General features: G+C 40.9%; 1 protein-coding gene across 2 annotated transcripts in view; it reads right to left on the bottom strand.

Moving 5' to 3' along the window:
- The window catches only part of ADGRF1 (adhesion G protein-coupled receptor F1), a 42,178-nt gene that overhangs the window by 9,730 nt on the left and 6,642 nt on the right, over nucleotides 1-25,806 (bottom strand). The window contains exons 2-9 of one of the 2 annotated variants that reach the window (XM_004379532.2): nucleotides 22,588-22,645; nucleotides 17,767-17,916; nucleotides 14,468-14,641; nucleotides 11,962-12,062; nucleotides 11,096-11,154; nucleotides 6,168-6,319; nucleotides 4,621-4,784; nucleotides 2,454-2,642 (exon numbers count right to left, since the gene is read on the bottom strand). In XM_004379532.2, coding sequence (XP_004379589.2) covers nucleotides 2,454-2,642; nucleotides 4,621-4,784; nucleotides 6,168-6,319; nucleotides 11,096-11,154; nucleotides 11,962-12,062; nucleotides 14,468-14,641; nucleotides 17,767-17,916; nucleotides 22,588-22,645 — 1,047 coding nt within the window. The remainder of the gene's footprint in view (nucleotides 1-2,453; nucleotides 2,643-4,620; nucleotides 4,785-6,167; nucleotides 6,320-11,095; nucleotides 11,155-11,961; nucleotides 12,063-14,467; nucleotides 14,642-17,766; nucleotides 17,917-22,587; nucleotides 22,646-25,806) is intronic. The other variant, XM_004379533.1, reaches the window with a different exon arrangement.

The following is a 25,806-nucleotide window of genomic DNA, read 5'->3' on the forward strand; positions in this document are numbered from 1 at the left end:
GAATAGGAAAAATGCTCAGAGAATTGACTCTGTTGAGGACCAAATAGAACTCATGAATTAAATTCTGTTCACTTGCTCTGCACAGTAGGAGCTTTGGGTTAAGAAAGGGATTGGCAGAACCAAATAATTACATTGCAGATTTTCCTAGTTATCTAGGGCTGCTGTAACAGAAACACCGCAAGGGACTGGTTTTAATTAACAGAAATTTATTTTCTCACAGTTTATGAGGCTGGAAGTCTGAATTCAAGGCACCGGCTCTTCTGAGAGGCTCTCTCTGCGCACTCTAGGGGAAAATCCTTGTCTGTCAGCTTGCCTGGCACTGTTCTCTGTGTTCCTTGGAGATTTCTACGTGACATCTATCATTCTCCCTTTGCTGCTTGCTTGCTTCTGTGCCTAATCTGCTCTTTTATATCTCAAAAGTGATAGACTTTAAACATACCCTACACTCATATGGCCTCATTAACATAACAAAGAAAACCCTATTCCCAAATAGAATTACATCCACTGGTATGAGGTTTAGGATTTACAACACATATTTTGAAGGGACACAATTCAATGCATAACATAGGGTGATCGCCCCAGGGCATTTGCAAGCAAACTGGAATTTCAGCATGGATAAGAAAGAATCACGCAATTTAGACTGCACAAGTGTGCATTTCCTCCTGAGATGGCAAAAATGACTGCATTATTATGTAGGCTGAGGCTCAAAGATTGAGACGTTTAACTGCTTTCCCGTATTACATTTATTTTGTTTACATCAGAAGTTCTAAATACATGTCATGGACGTTCAAGTTTTAATTCATGTTTATGTATGCTTTGTTGTTTACTAAAAACCAAAAACCAAATCCATTGCCCTCAAGTCAATTCCAACTTATAGCCACCCTATAGGACAGAGTAGAACTGTCCCATAGGGTTTCCAAGACATAAATCTTTACTGAAGCAGACTGCCACATCTTTCTCCCATGGAGTAGTTGAGGAGTTCCAGCTGCCAATCTTTCGGTTAGCAGTCAAGCACTTAACCATTATGCCACCAGGGCTCCTTTGTTGTTTACTAGCGAACATAAAACAAAAATCTTTAAAAACTGAGCCTGAGAAACAAGGAAGTACTGAATTGTTGGGGGTTTTAAGGGTCAGTCTTAGTTTAATGTTCCCTGGGTGAGACAAACAGTTAACATGCTCAAAAGGTTGGAGGTTCAAGTTTACCCAGAGGCACCTCAGAAGAAAGGCCTGGCTATCTATTTCCAAAAAACCAGCCACTGAAAATTCTGCGGAGGACAGTTCTACTCTGACACCCATGGGGTGGCCATGATCGAAAACAACCTGGACTTCAGAGCAATATTTTTTTTTCTTAGTTTAAGATATTCCTTTTCTAAGCAATTCCCATAGAACGCTTTCTCTCTTGCTTATCTCTTGGGTTCCCAGGCATTTGACCTCGGGCCGCTTGCCACTGCAGCCATGTATCATCCTAAGCCAGCTTTCTGTGGCTTCTGGCACAGATTCCAGAATGTGCTTCTTCCATTGCCCCCAGGAACCTCTGCTTTCTTTTAGTTTGTGTTTGCCTGCTCTGTTTTTTGCCCTTCGTTTTATTTTTAGCCTTTTTGTGTCATTTTGTTTTAGTTGGTCTCTTGTAAACAAGATGGGGTCAGATTTTTTTTTTTTTTAAACAAATCTGAGCATTTTTTCTTTAATCAAGGGAAATTAACTTATTCATATTTAATGTCATCTTTGATGTGGTGTTCACTATAGACAGTAAAGTATAAGTGGGTCAATAAGCAACATTATATATGATATATAATACAATCTTACAAAATATTATATTTTATATATAGTATGCATATATCTAAAATGTTTGGAAGGATATTTATTTAACAAATATTTATTGACTAACTGCTATGTGTCACTTACTATTCTTCTACCCACTGAAGCCGTATCTAAAATGTTAGCAGTGGCTATTCTAGAGTGACTAGACTATAGGTAATTTATTTTCCTTTTTGCTTATTTGCATTTCTTATATGATCAGATACTATTTGTATAGCTTTTTTATGTTAATTTTTAAATATCCAAACTCAATCATGAATTCCCCAGCCTAGGGAAGGGACTTTTTTCTTTTTAAGTATACTACTAAAAGTCAGTTTATGGTTATAGAAAATAATCATTACAGATTGCAAACATATATTAAAAAGTTGGCACCCGTGTTAGACAGTGCTCATCCATTCCTCTAAGCCAGGTGCTTCCCAGGCTACCTACTTAGAGGTAGCTCCCTCTTACTTTGAACTCACATGATTGATCCCATGAGTTCTTGTACTCTGCAGAGAAAGCAGTGACGCTCACATTACGACTGTTAAGGTGACTCTTTAGTCTTTCCTAATAGTTCCCCTCCGTTCAGGCTTTTGTCATCCCTCCTATGAGATCAAGCATTTAAAGTGAGCAGTTCAAGCACAGGCAGACCATACCTCCATTGTCGAATTGGACACCTTGAAATGATTTGCCAGTGACAGGGTTGAAACTTTTCCCAGAATTGACACCACCGAAGCTAGATTCCCAGCTGTGGTTGATGGACTTTGCTCAATGATGACTGAAAGATTTTGCACCAAGGATGACACGGCTGCTTCAGTGGTATTGTCTGCGATTGCACTAAAATTCTGGAAATAAAAATGGTCTAAGTCCTAGAAAACAATGTCTTTTACCTAATGTCAATCAGGTTTCTTGGCCACATATAACTAACACTTGGATTGTGCATTATAATGTGAGACAATTATATGGTGATGATAACGACAATGGCTGTTATTTACTGTTTTCTATATTCCAGCCACTGCTAAATGCTTTGCAGGAATTCACTGAATCTTTTCAACAACACTTTGAGGGAGGTACCATTATAATTTTCATTTTATAGCTAGGAAAACTGAAACTTGAAGAGATTCATTAACAAGCATTTTCACGTAATTTGTTATCCTGATTATAAAGAAATAGATGTTCAGTGAGATTTGGTGACTTTTCAAAGAGTACACACCTAGTTAAGTGGAAGAGTAGAGTCTACTGGTACTAAATCCTATGTTGTATCCACTACTCTATGCTGAAAACTCCTTGTAGGATGAGAAGATAGAGGGATGTACATGGAGGTTTGACTGCTGGGCCGGTGTCAGCTCCCATTTTTTACTGGATTTGGATTTTTACTGCTCCTTTGGAACTCCCATCTGCTGCCACTATACTGGGCTCACTTGGAAGACAGGAATGGAGAGGGGTCCCCTTCCAATCAATCCCATGTCCATTCAGAAGCCCAGATCCCACCTGTACTCTTGCTTGCTCTTCTCAGCTGACAGCGCTCTTCTCTGCCCAGGGCATCTGGGAGTCTGCCTGCCCCTATATTCCCCTGCCAGGCAAGTATGTCCCTGGAGTGGACTAGTCCCACATATTTCCCATGTCTAGAATTGAGTCAAAGAGGGTCAGAGCATGAATACGGCTGGAAGGTCATGTAGTCCAGTCCCTCTCCCCAGTTTGCAGATATGGTAACTGAAGTCCAGAAAGGGAGAAGCAAACGTCCCACAGTCCCTGGGTAAGTACCAGTCCAGAGTTCTTTACTGCAATAACGGGGTCTCTTAACATTCTGCTCAGTACAGAGATTCATCTGCAGGACAGTGGCTATGAACCAGTCTCAAAATCCCTCTGCTTTGTCTCTTCAGTTCTCCTTCTGCCCCTTCTTTGTATCTGCATTGTCTTCCATTATTGAAACTTCCTAAGAGAGCATCAGGAGCCCTGGTGGTGCAGTGGTTAAGCTCTCAGCTGCCAAACGCAAGATCAGCAGTTCAAACCCACAAGCTGCTCCTTGGAAACCCTATGGGGCAGTTCTACTCTGTCTTATAGGGTTGCTATGAGTTGCAATGAACTCCACAGCAATGCTTAAGAGAGCATCATGAGGTCAGAGCTCCTGAACTGGGGATCAGGTGGTCATGTTTCTAGACCCAACACTATTGCCAGCAGCGTGACCTTTAGCCCCTTGATCTTCTATTTCCTATTCTATAAAAGGAAGTTGGTAAATCAAATGGACCTTAAGATCCATTGCATTCTGTCATTGTGTATGGTCACCTCCACCTGTATGGTCACCACTCCCTGCCCTGATTTCTGATATGTATGTGTACATTCTTATTTGCTCTACCCTACTAGCTTCTGACTCACACCTTCACTTTGACCTTTTATTCTCAGCCTTCTGGACTTCTGATGCTAGCTTAGTGTAGTCCTACTATCTGCCTTATACCTCCTCAGCTTTGATTTACCCCACTGAAGCACCACTCCCCAACAAAACCATAAATTCTGATCTTTTTCTGACCCTCCCGGCTCCCGTCTAGACTCTGCCACTCACGCCCACACTCCCTTGCTTTACCAGGGACTGAGCCTGGCGATGTACTTGCGAAAGGTCACAGCCATTGAAAACCCTATGGAATGCAGTTCTACTCTGACACACATGGGTTTTTTTTAAAATTTTTTGGATGTCACCCTAGCCTTCTGCACACTGATCAATGATGTAACTTGATACATTTTACCCTCTACCTGGCCATGCTCACTGGGGCATGCTCACTGTGAAACTCAAAACCATGGCAAGTGTACCAGGTGGAAATGCTTCACCTTCTTCAGTTCCTCCAGCTGAGAGAGCACACAGTTCTCCCTGATGACCTGCCACCCAGAGGACTGGCACCTGGCTGTGATGTTTCCAGTGTAGCCGCTGCTACAGGGCAGGGTATACTCATCATTCTTTGACCCAAATCCAAAAACAATGCTGTTACACTGGGCTGGAAAAGAAAGAAAACAGAGAGGAAAAATGGCTCCAAAATATCCTGGCTCTCTACATAAACCGTGTAGAAGTATTTAAATGCTTTAAAAAGCCATATTTTCAGAGACAAAATCCAGGCAAAATTGAGAAGTGGGAAAACTTTATCTTTGACGCCCAGATTCTTCCCTATCAGCACCCTTCCTTCTTCCTGATGTCAAGGTTTTTCCCTCTCCCTCCAGGTGCCAGGTCTTTGTCAACAATCTCGCTTTCAATGGACTATTAAATACTCTTAAGTTAAAATAGGGCAGGGTGCGATGATTCTCTGGAAATGTTTGCAACCTTCAAGGGAATCCTAGAAAAGAAGACAATCTTTGAGACCCTATGGAACAAAGCAGTAACGATATGGTCAATAGATGGGCAGTTGGATTTGGAGGTGACACTTCCTACTCTGTATCCCTTTAAAATCTTCTCACATTGTGACCAGCCACTGTTCTTCTTGCAGCCGGCTTAGTAGTATACTCTTACAATGATTGGGACTGGAAGACAGAAACAGTGAATGCAAAATCCACAAGGCTGTGATTTTGTTTGTTTTCCCACATTACTGTGTCCTAAGTGCCTAGAACCCAGTTTGACACACTTCAGACACTTAGCATACATTTATTAAATAAATGCTGTTGAAAGAAAATGGCACAAATATTGACTGGAGAGGTTTAAGATTGATTATAAAGGAGTAAAAGGAAAATAAAAATATCTGAAGAAAAATATTGGTGTATGGGGGTGTGTGTGTGTGTGTGTGTGTGTGTGAAAGACCTGTATTACCTTTTCCAAACACTCTGGAAGAGGATTCTTTCCTTGGTTCCTAGGATTATGATTTAGAAACATTATCAACCCCAGGGCTCTTTCAAAACGTGTACCAGTAAACTATTGCTGAACAGTTTTAATCACAGCCTGCAGGGAAATCATTTTTCCACAATGTTTACACTGAGAGATGGAGATCAGATCACCAATTAGTAAGGATCTGAAACAGTCAGTAGAAGCTGGGTTTCATCATGGCGGTGGTGGTGGGTAGATGGGAATAGCTGCCTATTGCTACTGAAAGCCAGTTTTAGAACAATTCTGTAAACATCTCCAGTCTATTTTCTGAGGACACAACTGAGCTAATTAAAGGACTCCCTTAACCTAAGCGGTGCCCCCGCTATATCATTTGATTTTTACAAAGCCCTGGTGGCACAGTAGTTAAGAGCTTGGCTGCTAACCAAAAGGTCGGCAGTTCGAATCCACCAGCCACTCCTTGGAAACCCTATGGGGCAGCTCTACTCTGTCCTACTGGGCCACTGAGTCAGAATCAACTTGATGGCAGCGGGTACCTTAACCTAAGCAGAGAATGGGAATTCAGTATTACCTTCACCAAACACTCTGAAAGAACCATCTTCTAGTGGAAACAGCTTGTGAAGGGCTGCCTCAGCCTTCTCAGCCACCTGTTCAATGGCTGACAGCAGCTCTAATGGGCTGCTGGAACCAATGACTTCATATCCAACAATGATGCTTCCTTCTCTGAAATGAGTACATGGAAAGAAAAATGAGATTAATCCATTTGTTCATTCACTGCCTACTCTGTGCCTACTCTTTGCATGACATTGGGACCATAGGAATAAACCACACAGATTTGATCCCTGCCTTCAGGGAGCTTGCTTTCTACCAGAAGAGGCAAGTAAGAAACAAGTTACCACCAAATACATACGGCTGGTTGTTGTTATTTTCAGTAGTTCTGTTTTATAAAGTCATCATGAACACTGAATCAGTGAATACTGAACCATCGATCCTAGGGAAAATACAAGGTAGGGTTCCTGTGAGCCTCTGGTCATAACATTTTCATCAACTGATCCATATATATCCTTGTTTTTATGTGTGTTTCTGTTTAAAGATACGTTATTCGATCTATATTGTTGATTCATCAACATGGAGCTCACAGCCAACAGCTCTATAACTCATGCCTGAACTAAGCTCATCTAACAACATATTTTCTCTATAAGGCACACCACAGCCCTCTTGTGCTGAGGAACACTAGACAGCACTTCAGCGCTACTCTTGGGGGCCATTTTAAACAGCAAAATCGTCAACCAAAACACAAAAATGTGGAAACCGTGGCACCGAACAGATCATGAAAAGGACACTTGTATTCAGTATGAAAGCTGAAACAAGAAGGCAGAGTGTCACCTTCTTTGACCTCAGCTGGTAATATGCACATCAAGAAACTCAACTCTGCACATGTCTGTGAATGACTGTGCAAGTACCATGAGTATTGATTTGAGGCTACAAATACACTTTAGTGAGTAGGTGAATTCACATATATGGAACTTATGAATAATGAGACAACTGTATATAATTACAAATTTTGTTAAGTGTTAATGAGAGACATGAACAGGTACAGTGATAAGAATAGCGGGTAGGGGTGAGGCCCCACCTTAATAGGGCTGGTCAGGGAAGGGTTTATGTGAGGAGGATCTTTGCAACTGAGGCCAAAAGGATGAGAAGAAAGGGCCAACCACACAAACAGCACTGGGTTACCATACTAGGCAGCGGGAATAGCACGTGTGAAGGTCCTGGGACAGGAAAATGCCCGTGACTTTGACAAACTTAGACTAGTATGACTGAAGTTCAATGAGCAAGGAAGAGAGCGGTAGGTGATTGTCTTAGTCATCTAGTGCTGCTACAACAGAAATACCACAAGTCTATGGCTTTAACAAAGAGAAATTTATTTCTTCACAGTAAAGGAGGCTAAAAGTCCAAATTCAGGGCTTTATCTCCAGGGAAAGGCTTTCTCTCTCTGTCTGCCTTCTCATCAATGTTTCCCCAGACTAGGAGCTTCTCCACACAGGGACCCCAGGTCCAAAGGACACACTCTGCTCCTGGCACTGCTTTCTTGGTGGTATGAGGTCCCCCCGCTTTCCTCTGCTCATTTCTCTCTTTTATATCTCAAGAGACTGCCTCAGGACGCAATCCAATCTTGGAGATTGAGTCCTGCCTTACTAACACAACTTCCACCCATTCTCCCTCCTTAACATCATAAAGGCAGGATTTACAACATATAAGAAAATCACACAATACCAGCAATCATGGCCCAGCCAAACTGACACTCATATTTTTGGGGGGACATAATTTAATCCATGATAGTGATGATATAGGAGAGGTAGCCAGGAGCCAGGTCACATAGGGCCTTAGAGTTTGAGTTCTATTATTTATTAAAAGGTGTTATTCTTCATTAAAAGGCAGTGGCATGACCAGATTTATTTTTAAGATCACCACTGTGGTTGTTGAGTAGAAAACAGACAAAAAAGGAGGCAATCAGGGAAACTGAAAGACTAGTTAAGAAAGAGATGATAGTAGCTTGAACTAGTTGGGTAGCAGTGCAGGTGGTGAGAAGTGGTCAGACTCAGGTTGTTATTTGAAAACAGAGCCATAGGACTTGCTAATGAAGCAGATTTCGGGTGTGAGAAAAAGAAAACAGTCAAGAATGACTCCTAGGAGTGCAAAAACAAATTGTAATATGTTCATACAATACAATACTACTCGGCAATAAAAAGGAATGAACCACAGATACTCAGAAAAACAAAGATGAATCTCAAAGACATTATGTTGAGTGAAAGAAGCCAGACAAACAAAAGTACATACTGCATGGTTTCATTTATACGCAGTTCTACAGGCAAAACTGATCCACAATCAACGCCTATAGAAGCAGCAGCCAAGAAATCAAATGATGCATTGCATTGGGCGAATCTGCTGTAAAAGATCTCTTTAAGTGTTAAAAAGCAAAGATGCCACTTTGAGGACTAAGCTGCACCTGACCCAAACCGTGGTGTTTTCAATCGCCTCATATGCATGCAAATGCTGGACCATGAATAAGGAAGACCAAAGAAGAATTGATGCCTGTGAATTATGGTATTGGGAATGAATATTGAATATACCGTGGACTGCCAAAAGAACGAACAAATCTGTCTTGGAAGAAGTACAGCCAGAATGCTCCTTAGAAGCAAGGATGGCAAGAGTTTGTCTCACATACTTTGGACATGTTAGCAGGAGGGACTAGTGCCTGGAGAAAGACATCATACTTGGTAAAGTAGAGGGTCAGCAAAAAGACCCTCAGTGAGATGGAATGACACAGCGGCTGCAACAATGAGCTCAAATATAGCAACAATTGTGGCAATGCCGCAGGACCGGGCAGTGTTTTGTTCTGTAGTACATGGGTTGGCTATGAGTCGGAACCGACTCCAAGGCACCTAACAACAATAACAGGCAAAACTAACCTATGGTGACAGAAATCAGATCAGTGGTTGTTGCTGGTGCATAAGGGTGTGGAGATTCCCTGGAAAAGGGCACAAGGGGACCTTTGGGGTGATGGAAATATTCTGTCTTGACAGGTGACTTACGCAAGTATTCATCAAAACCAGAGCTTCAAACTGGTTCATTCCAGTTGGAACCCCTGCCGAGAATTTGCATTTCTAACAAGTTCTCAGGCAACGCTAATGCTGCTGGGTAGGAATCAGTTCTGAGAACCGCTAAAAGAATAGTGGTTCTCAAAATTTATTATACCTAGGAATCATCTGGGGCTGTTGTTAAAATGTAGATTCTGATTCAGTATATCTGGGGTAGAAAAGCAAACCAGAAGAATAGCACTAGGTCACATTAATATTAATTATTAATTGATGGATGAGAACCTCCAAAGTTCCAGACATCAATTTCTTAATCACTACATTGAATTACCACTCACAATGTATAAATAAATCCAAATACCCTTACATGTAGCAATCATCACAATGTTTTTGCATCAAAATGGCACTTCTATAGTATTTGCAAAGTGTTTTCTTACTTAGTATCTCATTTTCTTTAATGAGGTTAAATTAGTTCAATGGATATTAACAATCCTATTTGACAGATAAGTAAATTACGACAGTGAGAGATGAAGATGAATTTCAAATCATGTATGTAGACACCCTCTTGCCCTCGAGTCAATTATGACTCCTAGTGACCCTATAAGACAGAGTAGAACTGCCCTAAAACCTAAATAGTTGTGTTTTTTAGATTTGTGCCTATTTCCCTGCGATTTTGTCTACAAATTATTTGAGACCGCTTATAAGATATATACAATGGGCTATAAGTTACAAATATAGAAGTAGAAAACCAGGACCAGGGAAAAAAAAACTATGAACATTGAACAAAAAGAAAAAAATACTGTGATTGAGTTTCAATTTTGTCTATGAGTTCTCTGACAACAAAGTCAAAAAGGAAAATACAAGTAATTATGTAGACTTCAATGTAAGAGAAAAAGTATTTTTCTTAGCATTGCATTTTAAAGAAAATTACTCATGAGAGACGTTATATAAGAACATGCAGTAACTTAAAGGACAATGTCCAGGACAATATATTTATAGAAAATGCTGTTGAAATTTTCCTATGGATGTTCTTTATGTTAACTGTGAAAAAAATATAAGAAGTCAATTTATCTGACCACTAAGCCACTTCTTCTGTCAAGCAGGCTAATAATGGTTGGTAATCAATGCACACATGGCTAGCTAACCAAATAACTTTTGGAATTAAAGCATAAACAAAGAATCATTTACTAAATATTTCTTTGTTTGTTGTAGACAATGACTATTGGGTTTTGAACTATAATGTAGACATGATATGTACACAAAAATATAATATTTTACCCAAGGCTCCCCTTTTAGCTCAAAATTACATAACATCGTGCCCCCTGTGTGTGTGAAAGAAAAAAATCCACCCCTGCCCCACCCTTTACCCCTTCCCATACACGTAAATAAAAAAAAAAGTTGTCATCAAGCCGACTCCAACTCATGGCAACCCCATATGTGTCAGGGTAGAAGAGTGCTCCATATGGTTGTCAATGGCTGATTTTTCAGAAATAGATAGCCAGGCCTTTCTTCCGAGGCCCCTCTGGGTGGACTTGAACTTCTAACCTCTCAGCAGCCAAGTGCAGTAATTGCACACCCAGGGACTCCTCCCATACATATACACCTAAATCTCTTGCTTGCTCCCAAGTTCTGTCCTACAGCTGTGGTTTTTCAATTCTGATCTCTGATTCACAGCTTGGAGGATGATCTTCATTATTTAAGTTCCTAAAGTCACTTAAATGAAAATCTAGGCTTTACTCTTCAGACTTCTTAAAGCATCATAGACCCTTGTTTACTGTTAGTAAGAATACTACAATTTCTGCTCTGTTTTCTCTCAAGGACACTTAGAAACAGCACTAGGCATTCTGCAGGGCTGTACACAATTCGGGGAAAGCCCTTCTAAGGCCGTTGTGTTACTTACCGAAACTGGGTGACCTGGACCAACTCAAAACCTTGAATTCTTCCGTATGCTTCTGTAAGCTTACAAAGAGAACAAAAGGCAATATGTTGATCTTTGTCCTCACACTTGACAAAGGCACAAAAAAATGGACATGAACAATAAATAAACAGAACAGCTGAGCAAAGGAAAGGGATACAGGGGGAAAGGGTTGCATGTCATAAAACTGCAACAAATATATACAATTGCTAAAATTTATTTTTGAGGTTGCTAATAGAGAGTAAGTAACCAACTGATAGAACAGGGGATGAATTTGGTGCCAGATAATATAATAAATTCACCCCAAATCCATTTTATCCTAAAAAAAAAAAAGCCATTAATATTCACAGGTATTTATACTGAATCTATATGCAAAACATTTGCCCCTGTCTTCAGTTGGAACCACACTTGAATCATCATAGGCAGAGGTACCCTGATCTAGTTTTTACATGACCTCATTATGATGTGCAGTTTTGCTCGTTAACTTACTTCAGCCTTTGATAAGAGAGATCTTATGGAATAAATTCTAAATATTGGGGATTGAACTTAGTTCATGGAAATGTTCTTTCGACAAATAAGATACATAAAATAATAAAGAAGCCTTAGTATGATATTACCCAAATAAATGGGTCAAACTGAACACAAAAAAAGTAGAAAGAAGTCAACTGCTAAACTCTCGTAGAAAGAAGATATTGAAAGTGTCTCAGTTGTGGGCAGAGCAAATAACTGCTCTGTAACAACTCATTGAAAATTAATAAGTAGGAATATGTATTAAACATGCATGTTAAATTAAAATCATCTTAATTTATGTTTAGCAAGCAATTCTTATGTAACAAGTGGAAAGTGCTTACTTGAATTTCAATTCCAGTTGTATATTTGAAGTATTTAGCAGAAGATGAATTCAAAAGATCTTTTGTAAATTTTTCATTAATTTTGAAACTGCCCCAAATCTCTGTGGGAAAAAAAAGTTTATAGATACAAAAATTGCTAACTGAATTTTATTAGTAGCATAAAATTTAAAAAAAAAAAGTTGCTGTCAAGTAGATCCCAATGATAGTGACCCCATCCTTGTCAGAGTAGAACTGTGCTCCATAAGGTTTTCAATGGTTGATTTTCAAAAGCAGATCACCAAGACTTTCTTTCAAGATACCTCTGGGTGGACTCAAACCTCCAACCTTTTGGTTATCAGCTGAGCCTGTTTGCACTACTCAGGGATTCCAGCATAAAGTTACAGAGGTTCAGTTCAAAACCCATGTATTCAACAAGTGGTATTTTAATTTTTTTTCAAAATTAATTTTGGCCTGAAATAATACAGGAAGACTACTTAAAACCAGTTTTCAATTGTGCATTTGGAATAGTAATGGGAAAGTGCTGGTAATCGAGATGAACTTACGAGTAGGAAAATGTGTAGCCACTCATGTGTGGCCCAAAAAAAGGCAGTCATGTAACACTGGAATACGTCTCTATCTAGGCATTGAGTTTAAACATTGTCCCTGTTTAAAATATTTTTAAAAAGGAAAAATACTACTACTTACTAACTCTTAATGTGCCCCTACCTTACCCATGGCTGGTGCTTTTCTGCTCTGGGACAGGTCTTTCCCCATCTCAGTATGTACAAATTCCATTTATCCTTCATTCAAGGTCTACACAAATGCTACTTCCTCTGTGAGATCTTCTCTGATCCCCAGATGCAAAAATTTCTCTCTCCTCTAAATTCCTACAGTACTTTATCTATACCTCTCTCACATCCACATATCTATTTGTGTACAGTCTCATCTTCCCTACTATACTGGAAGGCCCTTACGTGTGTCATCTATATCTAACCCATTTTTGTATCCCTTGAAGGTTGATCAGACATTGTCTTGGTTATCTACTGCTGCTGTAATACAAATACCACACGTGGGTGGCTTTAATAAACAAATTTATTTTCTTACAGTTTAGGAAGCTAGAAGTCCGAATTCAGGGCACCGGATCTAGGGTAATTCTCTCTCTCTCTGTCCTTGTCTTTTCTCAGCTTCTGTTTCTTGGTTCCTTGGACATCTCATGTGGCATGGCGTCTATTTTCCCCCATCTCTGCTTGTTTGCTTCCTTGCTTAGTATGCTTTTTTTGTATCACAAAAGAGATTAATTTAAGACACACTGTACACGAATAGGGGCCCTGGTGGTGCTAACCAAAAGGTCGGCAGTTCAAATCCACCAGCTGCTCCTTAGAAACCCTATGGGGCAGTTCTACTAGGTCCTATAGGGTCGCTATGAGTTGGAATAGTCTCAACGGCAACAGGCTACGCTAACTGCCTCATTAACATAACAAAAACCCCATTCCCACATGAGCTTATAACCACAGATATAAAGGTTAGGATTTACAACACATAAATTTGGGGTACACAATTCAATCTATATAGACATAAACCAATCTTTCCAAAGGCAGGCTTTCAGTCAATATTTGTTGAAGAAATTATATTGTCTTGTATTTCAGCCTGTCCTCCTCAACTAGACTGCTAACTCATAGAGGGCAAGGGAAAGTGTTCTCTCAGAATTTACCCCAGATCTGAGTGTGAAAGTGGTACTTGAAAAATGTGTTGCCTTAATCTAGATTACTGTGGTCCTGGGACGGGGACCCCAGGATGCCCAATGAAGCTGGGTTGTTTCGGGCTCCTCTCTCACACTTTGCTCAGCTCCAACAAACTTTGGAGTTTCAAGATAACTAGGGTAGTCCTTGGGGAAGGTTCCTAAAATCCCTTTAAGACCTGGAGAACAGGTCATTTGGCTCACCTCATCATCCACATATGAATCTAAGTCAGTAGTAGCTCCTTACACTTACACTGGTTTCCTAAACTAGAATTTTAACTTTTGCTTGGTTTGGGTAATACATTCAATACACATAACATATTTGTTGGCAATTTTGGATCATTTCTTTTAATTTATTCAGTACGTATTCCTCCTGCTTTCACACCTCTAAACCTTCCTTTTCTGGAAATTGATGTTGGCCAAAAAAAAAAAAAAAAGTGGGAAGAAAAACTGTATTTACTCAAGCAGTTCCCCTACTGGAGTTTTCAGTGATATCTCCCCTAATCCCATTAGAATTATATAATAGCAGAGCCGGACATACTCAAGGTTGACATGATGTCCAAATGTCAGCTCAAGTTTCTGAATCTCCTGTATTTATGAAGCTTTGTGTCCAACTAAGACTAAAGGAGTATATCATCACTGCCCTTCAACCTACCTGCAAACGCTAGCTCTCTTCCACAGAAGCAAAGAACAACACATGGGCAAAGAACCAGAGTCCCCTCTCTGTTGCATGCTGGTGTGGGAGGGAATTCCAGCCCAGAGCTCCCCTCCTGTGCCCTATGTGCTTACTTGCTCTTTCGCAGAAATTGGTACTCTGGCTGAGGTTGCTGAGATGACAGTTACAGCTCTGTATTGACCCTGCCGTGTGAAGGTAGCATTTCTGGGAATCAAGGCACGTGGGAGGAAACCAGCTGTGGCCATCTTCACAAGCACACTGTAAGGCTCCATTCAGGCTACTACAGTCTGCATGAAAACAAAGTTTGGTCTCATGGGGTCTGGTTAGTATGACGACTATTCCTGAGTTCTGATCCCTCGCTCTGACTCAGAATCTGAACCTAGTATTTCTTACCAAAAGCTGAAAACAGATGGCAATATATTTATGATAAGGAAATGTCCAATCAACAGGTTCTGAGGTTGGTATCAGAAACCTAAAACCAAAACAAAACCAGTTGCCATTTCAAGTTGACTCCAACTCGTGCCAACCCCATGTATGTCAGGGTAAAATTGCACTCCATAGGGTTTTCAGTGGCTGAATTTTCAGAAGTATATAGCCAAGCCTTTCTTCCAAGTTGAGTTGGGTAGACTCAAACTGCCAACCTTTCAGTTAGCAGCCAAGTGCATTAACCATTTACACAATCTAGGGACTCCATCAGAAACCTAGTAAACCAAAATAAAATGACTGGTGTTTGCATTCAAAAGAAGGATGCATGCCTAGTGGACAGTCCTTGCAGTGGGAGAGAGAAGCAGAAGGGGGCATTTGCAATCAAGGAGTTATTTGAGGAGTTCTAGAGGATATTTGACCAATATATTATCAGATGCTCTTCTCCCTTCTCCATACACCTACCATCATTCCAAGGTAGGCCTTAAAAGCAAGATAGAGAAGGCAGAAAGATTATTTTTTGATAGGTATGTTGAAAAGTTCCATCAGCCAGTCCTGGCAAAGTCATTCCCTTCTACATGACCTGAAATTTCCACCAAAAGCCATTCTTTTTTAATAGACAGAAAAGGTGGGTCAACAGACTTCTTTGTGGAAATATGTGTGTAGTTGCGCAGTGAATGGGAAGGATTTTAGAAATGAAAACCTAAAGAGTGTTTGAATACCTTTTCTGCCATTTTACCAGCTGGGTGATGTTGGTTATTTAATGCCTCTGACCCTCAGTTTCTTCATATGTAAGATTGAAATAATAAAGCCTACTTCTCAGTTGATTATAATTGTTGTGACAGTTAAAAGATAATGTCTGGGTATGTCATAAATGCTATTGCAACCCCTAAAAAAAATGTAACAACAAAAAAAAGAAAGTGTAAATAGTAAGCTGATAATGGAGAGGAAATGAAATCTTACAGAATACTCAATCCAAGAGAAATTAGAATAAGAAGGAAAGAAGAAACAAAGAACAGATGCAACAAATGAAAGTTCACTCCTGCTCCCTGGATCACCTCCCTGGTACCGCTCTCAGGGGAACCCAGGATAAAACACAATCCATCAGCAAATCTTATTGGCTCTGACTTCAAATATGTCTTGAATGGACCATTTCTCACCCCACCACTTGCTCCAAGCTACCATCATGCCTGGATCATTGCAGTAGCCTCCTATTTGGTCTCCCTGCTCCCAGCCTTACCTTTTCCCCACACCGTTTGCCTATTTGACCCATAGCAGCCAGAGTGACCTTTTAAAAACATAAGTCACATCATGCTACTTCTCTGCTCAAAACTCTTTGCTAACTTCCAATCTCATACAGGATGAAAGACCAAGTCCTTATAATGCCATACACAATCCGTTACGACCTGACTTCCCCTCTTCCCTTCCAGTCGCATTTCGTACCACTCTCTCCCTCTGTCACACTTCCGCAACCGCACTGGCCTCCTTGCTGTTCCTTAAATGTGGCCGGTATGCTTCTGCCTCATGGCCTTTGCATTTATTGTTCCCTTTGCTTGAAATGCTTTTCCCCCAAACAATAACATATCTTGCTTCCTCACTTCCTTCAGGTCTCTGCTTTAAAGTCACCTCAGCAGACAGGCTTTCCCTGACCACTCTGTTTACAACAACAAATTCTCCTACCACACTGAACTCTATATTTCTTCATTGCATTTATCATTACACAATGCATAATATTATACATTACATTCACATACATGTAGTATGTATCATATTATGTATATGTGCTTATTTTTTATTTTCGGCATCCCTCCACTTGATTATATGCTCTATGGGGGTAGGAAATTTGTTTTGTTTACTGCTGTACCTCCTGTTTATGGCATAAAATAGGCCCACTAAATACGTGTTGAATAGATAAATGAATTAATGGTATAGGCTTAATGCTGGCACTGAAATGCTAACTAGAAGGGAGAGTACAGGCATGAAGGGCCTCTCCAAGTCCCTAGCAGAGCCCTCTTAGTAAGGCTCTGTTTATCAGAGGTCAAAGAAGACAATACAAGTGAGAAGCAACATGGTGTAGCACAGTGGTTCTCAAAGTGTGGTGCCCAGACCAACAGCATCAGTTTTACCTGGGAACTTGTAAGAATTGCATACGCTTGGCCTTAACTCAGGTCTACTGAATCATAATTCTAGGGGTGGAATCCAATAATATGTATTTTAACAAGCCCTCCAGGTGATTTTGATGCACGATGCATGCTGAAATTGGAAAACTACTGGCATAGCAGAGTGAATGTGAACTACAGATCAGAAATGGATTTTAATCCTGGTTTTGCCACTTAACATCTACAAAGAATTTAGATGAGTGGTTCTCAAACTTTAGTGTGCATCGGAATCGCTTAGAGAGTCCCATCCTCAGAGTTTCTGATTCAGTAATCTGGGTGGTTCTGAAATTTTGCATTTCTCTTAAATTCCCAGATATTACTGATGCTGCTGGTCCTGGCACCAACTTTGACAACCACTGCTTTAGATAAATTGTTTAACTTCTCTGAACCCCACTGTTGTGGTCATTAGTGCTGTTTACCAAATATTTTCTTGCTCTCTTCCAGGCAAATAGTAGGATTGCATATCCTGGCCTCTTGAAGTTGTATGGGGCAATGAAACCATTTTTGGCCAATAGGCTGGCTGTGAATTGAATTAATATGTGTCACTTCTGAGTTAGAAAACTCAGCTGCCTAAGTGAGACCTTCCAGTGTTCTATTTCCCTTTGGCTCACCAATGAGCACATTCAGATAATGGTAGATTCATCAGTCTGGGTAAATACAGTCCTTCTGCGAATCTAACATGGACATGTAGCATGAGGAAGAAATAAAATCTTTATTTTTTTAAGCCACAAAGATTGCAGAGATGTTTATTTCCATAACATAACCTAACCAAAACTGGCTGATGCACCCACTTTCTCCATTTACACTTCCAGTCAACAGGGTTGACTTACATGTGGTAGCCTTTACTCTGATAATCTCCACTGGCCCATGTAACAATAATGATGGAGGCATCAAGAGCTTCAGAAAATTCTTCAAGTTCTTTTTCTCATTAGAATCTCTATAGGCCATCTGAAGAAGCAGTTCATATTCCTGGACTGGGCCTGGAGAGAGAAAGATAGTCAGAACCCTCTTTCTTCCGTCTGTGAGGGAAATATTGCTGAGGAAGTGGCTGTGAAGCAATCAAGATATTTAGCCTGGAGGTCATGGACTGCACAAGCTGCTGTTACTGAGTTCTACTCATCTAGACATTGACTAAAATACATATCCAGAGCAAGAACTTGAGACAGTTCCCATCGATGCCTAATACATGTCTGTCCTCTCACTTCTGCCAGTTCTTGGTCCCACCCCCAGCATCACCTACACTTTGTCAGGGAACAACCAGAGTTCCCATGTTAAGACTAAAGGGAGCTCCAAAGAAGATACACAAATAGTCAAAAAGCACATGAAAAAATGCTCAACATCAGTTAGTCATTCTGTCACTGCGACCAGTTGCTGTCTAGTTGGCTCTGACTCATGGTGACCCTATATGTGTCAGAGTAGAACTCTGCTCCATGAAGTTTTCAATGGCTGATCTTTTAGAAGTAGATCTCCAGGTCTTTTTTTTTTTTTTTTTGAGGCACCTCTGGGTAGATTCAAATCTCCAACCTTTCGGTTAGCAGCCAAGCATGTTAACTGTTTGCACCACCTAAGGACTCCAATTAGTCATTCCAAAAACCAAACCAAACCCCCAACTCATAGTGACCCTATAAGACAGAGTAGAACTGCCCCCATACAGTCTCCAAAGAGTGGCTGGTGGATTCAAATTGCCAACCTTTTGGTTAGCAGCTGAGTTCTTAATCACTGTTTCACCAGGACTCCAATTAGTCATTAGGGAAATGCTAATCAAAACCCTAATGGCATACCACTTCATACCTACCAGGATGGCTATAATCAAAAAATAACAAGTGTTTGTGAGAATGTGGAGAAATTGGAACCTTCATCCATTGTTGGTAGGAATGGAAAATGGTGCAACCACTATGGAAGACCGAAGAAGAATTGATGCTTTTGATTTATGGTGTTGGTGAAGAATATTGAATATACCAGGGGCTGCCAAAAGAACGAACAAATCTGTTTTGGAAGAAGTACAGCCAGAATGCTCATTAGAGGCAAAGATGGCGAGACTTCTTCTCACATACTTTGGACATGTTATCAGGAGGAACCAGTCCCTGGAGAAGGATATCATACTTGGTAAAGTAGAGGGTCAGCAAAAAAAGAAGATGACCCTCAATCAGATGGATTGACACAGGGGCTGCAACAATGGGCTCAAACATAGCAACAATTGTGAGGATGGTACAGGACTGGGTGGTGTTTCATTCTGCTGTGCATAGGGCCACTATGAGTCGGAATCGACTCGACAGCACCTAACAAGAACAACTACGGAAAGCTGTTTGGTAGTTCCTCAATAAAGTTAAACATAGAATTACCGTATGCTACAACAACTCTACTTCTAGGTATATACTCAAAAGAATCTAAATCAGGTGTTCAAACAAAAACTTGTATAAGAATGTTTCTGTTGCAGCATTATTCCCGATAGCCAAAAGAAAGAACCCAAATGCCCATGAGCTAATGAATGGATAAACAAATTGTTATATATACATACAATGAATTATTATTCAGGCATAAACATTAATGAAGTACTGATACATGCTACAATATGTACGAACCTTGAAAACATGCTAAGTGAAAAAGCCAAGCATAAAAGGCCACCTATTGTATGATTCCATTTATATAAAATATCCAGAATAGGCAAACCTTTAGAGATAGAAAGCAAATTAATGATTTCCAGGGGCTGAGGGAAAGAAGAAATGGGGAGTGACTGCTTAATGGATATGGAGTTTCCTTTTCAGGGTGATTAAAAAGTTCTGGAACAAGATAGCGATAATAGTTGCACAACATTGTGAATGTACGAAATGCCACTAAACTGTACACTTTAACATAGTTAAAATGGTAAAGTTTATATCTATTTTATCACAGTTATTAAAAAAAAGACTGAAGGGAGAAAAAGTGAGAAAATCCTAGTCATTCTTCTATCTCCCTCCCTCAGTTCAGACTCTTTGAAGTATCTCCAGTATAAAATCCTCAACTTCACACTCTTTTATCTAAAAAGTCCTTCCTTCTCCTATAAAAAATTCCATTAATTAGCTGAGTTTGAGTATTCATATGAAATACAAAATGAAAACAAAACAAATCCTCGTTGCAGCCCTGTGTGTGCCCTCACCTTCACCATTATTTCTGAGCGTGTTTTCTTTCCCTAAGGAAAGATTAGTAATTGTTTTGGGCTGGGAGAGAAGATAGATCCTATGAGTTTTCTCCCACTCAAAATTCATTTAGACACATTCATATAAAACTTGGATAAAATTCCAAGGGGGGTCCAAGATCCTCCGAAGCTCATATATGGATGCCAGACCAAGAATGTGAAGAAATTTAGAGAAACTGAGGAAATGGGTGGGCATCTTTTTATCCTGGGTCTCATTTCAGTGCTATTGGCAGTGGAACCTCTTATAAATCTTTTAGATTTCTCAGGGCAGCACCATGCCATCTTCAGGGACAGATAAGATGAGGATCGTTTATGAGACATGTTTCTTAAGGGTCCTGGAGGACTAGGCAGAAGGCAGTTTTATAAGAAAGAAGATGGATCAATCCCAGGCTTCTCCAAAGAAAAGGAAGCAGGTAATATGGCATGGACTGAGGTTGAGACATGTCCAAGGACGTTTACAAAAGACCTATATCCCTTGACATGGATTGAATTGTGTCCCCCTAAAATATCTGTCAACTTGGCTGGGTCATGATTCTCAGTATTGTATAACTGTGTACCATTTTGTAATCTGATGTGATTTCCTTATGTGTTGTAAACTCTATCACTATGATGCAATAAGATGGATTAGCAGCAGTTATACTGATATCTTAGTCATCTAGTGCTGTTCTAACAGAAGTACCGCAAGTGGATGGTTTTAACGAAGAGAAGTTTATTTCCTCACAGTCAAAGTAGGCTAAAAGCCCAAATTAAGGGAGTCAGCTCCAGGGGAAGGCTTTTTCTCTCTGTTGGCCTTCTTCTCTTCAGTGTTCTCCTGGACTAGGAGCTTCTTTGCACAGGAACCCCGGTCCAAAGGACGTGCTCTGCTCCTGGCACTGCTTTCTTGATGGTATGAGGTCCCTAGTTCTCTGCTTGCTTCCCTTTACTTTTATCTCTTGAGAGATAAAAGGTGGTGTAGGCCACCCCCCAGGGAAACTCCCTTTACATTGGATCAGAGATGTGACCTCGATAAGGGTGGTGTTAAAATCCCACCCTAATCCTCTATAACATAAAATTACAATCACAAAATGGAGGCCAACCACACAATTCTGGGAATTATGGCCCAGCCAAATTGATAGACACATTTTTGGGGGGACATAATTCAATCCATGACAACTGATAAGGTCTACAAGATTAGATAGTGTCTTAAGCCAATCTCTTTTGAGATAGAAAAGACAGAAGAGAGCAGAGAGACATGGGGACCTCATACCACCGAGAAAGCAGTGCCGGGAGCAGAGCACATCCTTTGGACCTGAGGTTCCTGCACAGAGAAGCTCCCAGACCAAGGGAAGACTGATGGTGAGGACCTTACTTCAGAGCCAACAGAGAGGGCCTTCCACTGGAGCTGATGCCTTGGATTTGGACTTGTGGCCTATTGGACTTTGAGAGAATGAGTTTCTCTTTGTTGGAGCCATCCACTTGTGGTATTTCTGTTGTAGCAGCACTAGATGACTAAGATATCCCCAAAGCACCCACCATCACACACTGTAAGGCCTCAGCCCATCCCTTACTCTCTACATCTCATTACAGGCTGGAACGCCTGCCTGAGGCCCTGGGGGTTGCCCCAAGAAGTGAGGAGCTGAGAGGATTCCCACTCCTAATGTCAGGCAGGTGAGAGGCAGTGAGAAAAGGGAAAGGGTGAGCCTGGTCACATTGTCAGCAGTCAGTGGCACTGGTTCTGGAGCCAGGTTGACTAGGTTTGAATCCTGGCTCTTGCCCCTAGCTCTGTGCCTTAGGTTTCACTCTCCATAAAATAAAAATGATTACTGTACTTAACTCGAAGTGTTGGTGTGAGGATTTAATTCATCTAATGTCCTTAAAATAGTGCCTGGCACATAATATCAGCTCAATAAATACTTGCTGTATTTTGACTGTCGTTTTTATTGCCAGGAAAAATATATTTTGTGGCATTCCAAGTTGAAATTTTAATTTCATTTTCCTAAAGAATTGCAGTCACACATAGTTGTAGGGTCTATGGTACTATTAGCATATTGTTGTTTGGCAAATTCATTGAGCTGTATAAAGGCTTTGATGGACTGACCCAGGACCTAACAACCAACTCTGTGCATCACTGTTTCCATGAAGAAACATATTTGATGTTTGAAACATCAGACAGGCCAACAAACTAAATTTCATAACACACTTCATTCCTACACTGAAGGCTGTGCCCATTAATTATTTTTAGGATCAAGGTAAGGTAGGAGAGAAAGTATACGGAACAGCTACTTGCCAGGCATGCAAGATACTACACCTATATTAGATTATTTAATTCTCACAAATGCCTTGCTAGTAGTGATTACTGTTATTTTCATTTTACAGATATTGGGATAATTAAAAACATGTCAAAAATTATACAACCAGTCAGAAGCACTGCTTGTATTTGAACCCAGGTCTCTTGACACCAAAACCTATTGTATCATACTATATAACAAAGTCTCACCTGGATGCTTTCTCTTGTTCACAGTGAGTTCTCTTTTTGTTTTAATGCCATCATTTCTCTGTTAAGAAGAAAAGAAAATAGTTACAGAGAGGCTTTGGAGTATGTACTTCATAAGGCCTTGTTGGGTTTCCCAATGAACTGAAATTGTAGATTTGCAATCCAAGCCAGGGGTGGTGGAGAAATGCCAGAGAAGGCCTCACTGAGGCAAATTTTAGGCAAAGTCCTGAATGAGGTGGAAAAGATAATATGCCTAAAGGAAGAGCTTTCTGGACAGAAGGAATAGCACGTGCAAAGGCCCAGGGGTATGACTATCCTTTGCATGTAGAGGCAGAGTGAGGTGGCCATTGTGGCGGGAGAGGAGCAGGGGTGAGGTTAGAAAGGTGTCTCCAGGGAAGCAGGTTGTATAGGTCTTTATACTTCATGGTAAGAACTTTAGCTTTTTCTTGAGTGAGATGGGAACCCACTGGGTAATTTTAAACAGAGGAAAGGCATGCTGTAATTTATATTTCAGAAGGTTCATTCCTGCAGTCATGTTGAGAATCAACAAGCACAGAAGCGATGAAATCATCAGGCATTATTGACATACTACAAGTGAGTAGTAGCAGTCATAGAGGTGGTGAGAATAAGTTGGATTCTAGATATATTTTGAAGATAAAGCCAAAAACATTGCAGACGTTTGGATACAGAATGTGAGAACAAGAGAAGAATCAAACATGACACCAAGTTTCTTGCCTAAGCAGCCAGAGAGGTGATGACATCACTTGTGGAGACAGGGAAGGAAGAATAGGCTTGGTGAAAAAAAAAATCAAGAGTTTGATTCTGGGAGGCGGGGCCAAGATGGTGACATAGTCACATGCTTCCAGTGGACCCTCTTACAACAAAGACCTGAAAAAACAAGTGAGTCGATTATATACGGCAATCTGGGGGCCCTGAACATCAAAGGCAGAGTTGAGGAACCAGACTGAGTGGCAGGGGGAGGGAGAGACAGTTTGGAAGCAGCGAGGAGTTGCCAGACCTGACCTGGTGAGAGCCTGAGTCCTTCAGGCCTGATCAGCTTGGGGGGGAGCAGTGAGGCAGGCAAGCAGCAGTGCTCAGGAGGTGTGTTTTCTGCACCAGGAGAGACCCAGTGCCAGAGAGTCTACACGGCCACCAAGAACCACTGAGAAGCAGCCCTGGATCAGTGAAAGATAAGTACTTGTGTATGGCCTACCACGTGGATCAAAAACAACCCCCTTAGGGAAAAACCTCTCTCCCATTTATGTCCACGCTCCCTGCTCTGCACTGGGTCCTGGACCGGCTTCAGCAATTGCTGAGTCCCCTAAGCCAGAAGTAGGATACATCACATACTCAGAGCCATTCTCCCTGCCTTGTAGAGTGAATAAATTAACAAACAGGGGAAAAAATAAACTGCCAGCTCCCCTAAGCCAGGAACCCAGGGTAGGCACAGCTCCTTTGCCTAGGCACAGGCATAAGGGATCCATGGACTTTGAGTGCCTTTCCCACCGCATAGACTTGTGTTGGCCCATTTCAACAGTGTAGGCCCTGATTACCACAGTACAACAGGGTATATACTGGAAGTCTAACTTCAACTGTTTCAGCTATGAAGTGGCAGGTTCTTGACATTTGACACTGCTCTGCCCATTAAGCAGGGTCTTCACCTATCCACATCAGGGGCCTGAGGACTGGTGGCTCCAATCATGCCACCTAGCCACCTATGATAGGGGCCCAGAAATAAGAGGTCCCCTCCAGTCCTTACAACCAACAGCATTAGGTGCTCACAGTCCAGCTGCAAAACCCACCCACCTACACGCTCTAGGGAACAGGGACACGCCTTCCTCCTGGACACTCGGGGGTGGCCGTCAGCTCCCTACCTTGCTCAGAGTGTGTCCCCTTGCTGAGCCAGATGTCTGTGCCTATACCAATCACCCATGCCTGGCTAGGACTGTAAGTGAGAGCCTACACCACACACTTGGTGGCTATGTACCTGGGCTCCTGAGTTGAATCCATACAGGAAGAGTGGGTGGACTCCTGAGCTCACATACCTCGTAACAGTTCTAACCACCTGGTGACAGAACAATAGAGCTTCAAAGGTGCCAATAATCAAACTAGCTCATACGAGCACACTTTTTGGGCATATCAAAACAAAACAAGAAGCTAGGACACAGTAAGCAAACATAAAATAAATAAATACAATAACTTATTGATGGCTAGGAGACAACAGTCAATATCAAATCACATAAAAAGGCAGTCCATGATGGCTTCAGAAAGCTCCCAAAATAAAGAATCAAAATTTTCCAGAGGTGGAAAATTTCTTGGAATTACCAGAGGCAGAATATAAAAGATTAATATACAGAACTCTTCAAGACAGTAGAAGGAAATTAAGCAAAACGCAGAACACACAATAGAGGAAATCAAAATGATTAGAGAAGAGTATAATGACAAATTTAACAAGCTGCAAATATCCATAGGGAGACAGCAATCAGAAATCCAGAAGATTAACAATAAAATTAACAACTCAATAGAAAGTCATAGGAGCAGAGTTGAGGCAATGGAAGTCAGAATTAGCAAGATTGAAGATAAAGCACTTGATACCAACTTATTTGAGGAAAAATCAGATAAAAGGATTTTAAAAAATAAGGAAACCCTAAGAAATATACGGGATTCTATCAAGAGGAATAACCTATAAGGGATTGGAGTACCAGAACGGGGGTGGGGTAGGGGGATAACAGAAAATACAGAGAGAATTGTTGAAGATTTGCTGGCAGAAAACTTTCTTGATATCGTGAAAGATGACAAGATATCTAGCCAAGATGCTCATCCAACCCCACATAAGGTAGATCCCAAAGACATATTCTAATCAAACTTGCCAAAACCAAAGTTAAAGAGAGAATTTCAAGAGCAGCTAGGGATAAATGAAAAGTCATCTACAAAGGAGAGTCAATAAGAATAAGCTCGGACTACTCAGCAGAAACTATGCACGCAAGAAGGCAATGGGATGACATATATAAAGCCTTGAAGGAAACAACATTTTAGCCAAGGATTCTATATCCAGCAAAACTGTCTCTCAACTATGATGGTGAAATTAGGGCACTTCCAGACAAACAGAAGTTTAGGGAATCTGCAAACCAAACCAAAATTACAAGAAATACTAAAGGGAGTCCTCCAGTTAGAAAATCAGTAACATCAGATAACAACCCAAGACTAGAACACAGGACAGAG

The sequence above is a fragment of the Trichechus manatus genome, unplaced genomic scaffold (genome assembly GCF_000243295.1).
Source record: "Trichechus manatus latirostris isolate Lorelei unplaced genomic scaffold, TriManLat1.0 scaffold00065, whole genome shotgun sequence".
Lineage (NCBI taxonomy): Eukaryota > Metazoa > Chordata > Mammalia > Sirenia > Trichechidae > Trichechus > Trichechus manatus.